The following is a 995-nucleotide window of genomic DNA, read 5'->3' on the forward strand; positions in this document are numbered from 1 at the left end:
GCTCCCTCTCCCTCCTTTCTCTCCCTCTCCCTCTCTCCCTCTCCCTCCCCTCTCTCCCTCCCCTCTCTCCCTCTCCCTCCCCTCTCTCCCTCTCCCTCCCCTCTCTCTCTCTCCCTCCCCTCTCTCCGCCTCTCTCCTGAGGACAGCTCTCACGCTAGTGCTCGCATTTCCACCTCTCCTTTGTCAAGGGCTGCATGTAACTCTGATGGTACAGATGAGCCATAGTTGACTCAGCCATTTCCCACTTGCTGAGTATTCAGGTTATTTCCAGTTTGTCTCCAGTACAGACAGTGCTTCGCTAAGCAGCCTTGAACACATAGCCCCACACACATGTCCAGGCACACGCATGCCTTTCTCGAGCCTGGATTTCCCGAGGTGAGAATGGCTGGGTCAGAGGCTGGCTGACGTTTCATTTCTACTGCAGGAGCCCCGAACAAGCTCCCCACGCCTGGCACGAGGACGACCCCTGCATCTCTAACCCCTTTCTCTCCCCCGCAAGGTACGAGGTGACCTGCCGAAGCTCAGAGGTGGCCAAGGACATCGTGGTGCCCTCCTTCGACCCCAAGAGCAAGCACTGTGTGTTTCAAGGTGACCTCCTGCTGTTCAGCTGTGCCGGCGCCCACCCCAGGCACCGGAGGATCTGCCCCTGCCGGGACTTCATCAAGGGCCAGGTGGCCCTCTGTAAAGACTGTCTCTAGCAGCCTCCGGCCCGGCCCCGCACGCACTCTCCTGGGGAAGACGGGCAAGGCCGGTGGGCAGAAATCATCCGGGGACTCTCGCCAGAGCCTGAACTCTTTTGGCGGGAGGCCTCGATTTGGTGTTGGTCCCGCTGCGGTCGGAGCATCTCAGCGGAGTTCTCACCAAAACAAAACGAGAGTCGGCATCAGGCCGGGCGCCCGGCTTCTCCTGGCACAAGTTCGTTTTTAATTTTGGAGGAGCTACTGCAGGGAGACTGTCTGTGCAGCTGCTCCGGGGTAGAAAGAGAATCTCAAGGT

The 995-nt window shown here is 59.3% G+C and overlaps 1 protein-coding gene across 5 annotated transcripts in view; it reads left to right on the forward strand.

Annotated features, from left to right (window-relative positions):
- The window catches only part of MGAT5 (alpha-1,6-mannosylglycoprotein 6-beta-N-acetylglucosaminyltransferase), a 357,980-nt gene extending 357,233 nt beyond the window's left edge, over positions 1–747 (forward strand). For all 5 annotated transcript variants that reach the window (XM_036858870.1, XM_036858869.1, XM_036858871.1 and 2 more), the window contains one exon: positions 500–747. In XM_036858870.1, coding sequence (XP_036714765.1) covers positions 500–698 — 199 coding nt within the window. In that variant the 3' untranslated portion in view covers positions 699–747. The remainder of the gene's footprint in view (positions 1–499) is intronic.
- The last annotated feature ends 248 nt before the right edge of the window (positions 748–995 follow it).

Source organism: Balaenoptera musculus, chromosome 7 (assembly GCF_009873245.2).
Source record: "Balaenoptera musculus isolate JJ_BM4_2016_0621 chromosome 7, mBalMus1.pri.v3, whole genome shotgun sequence".
In the NCBI taxonomy this organism is placed as follows: Eukaryota; Metazoa; Chordata; class Mammalia; order Artiodactyla; family Balaenopteridae; genus Balaenoptera; species Balaenoptera musculus.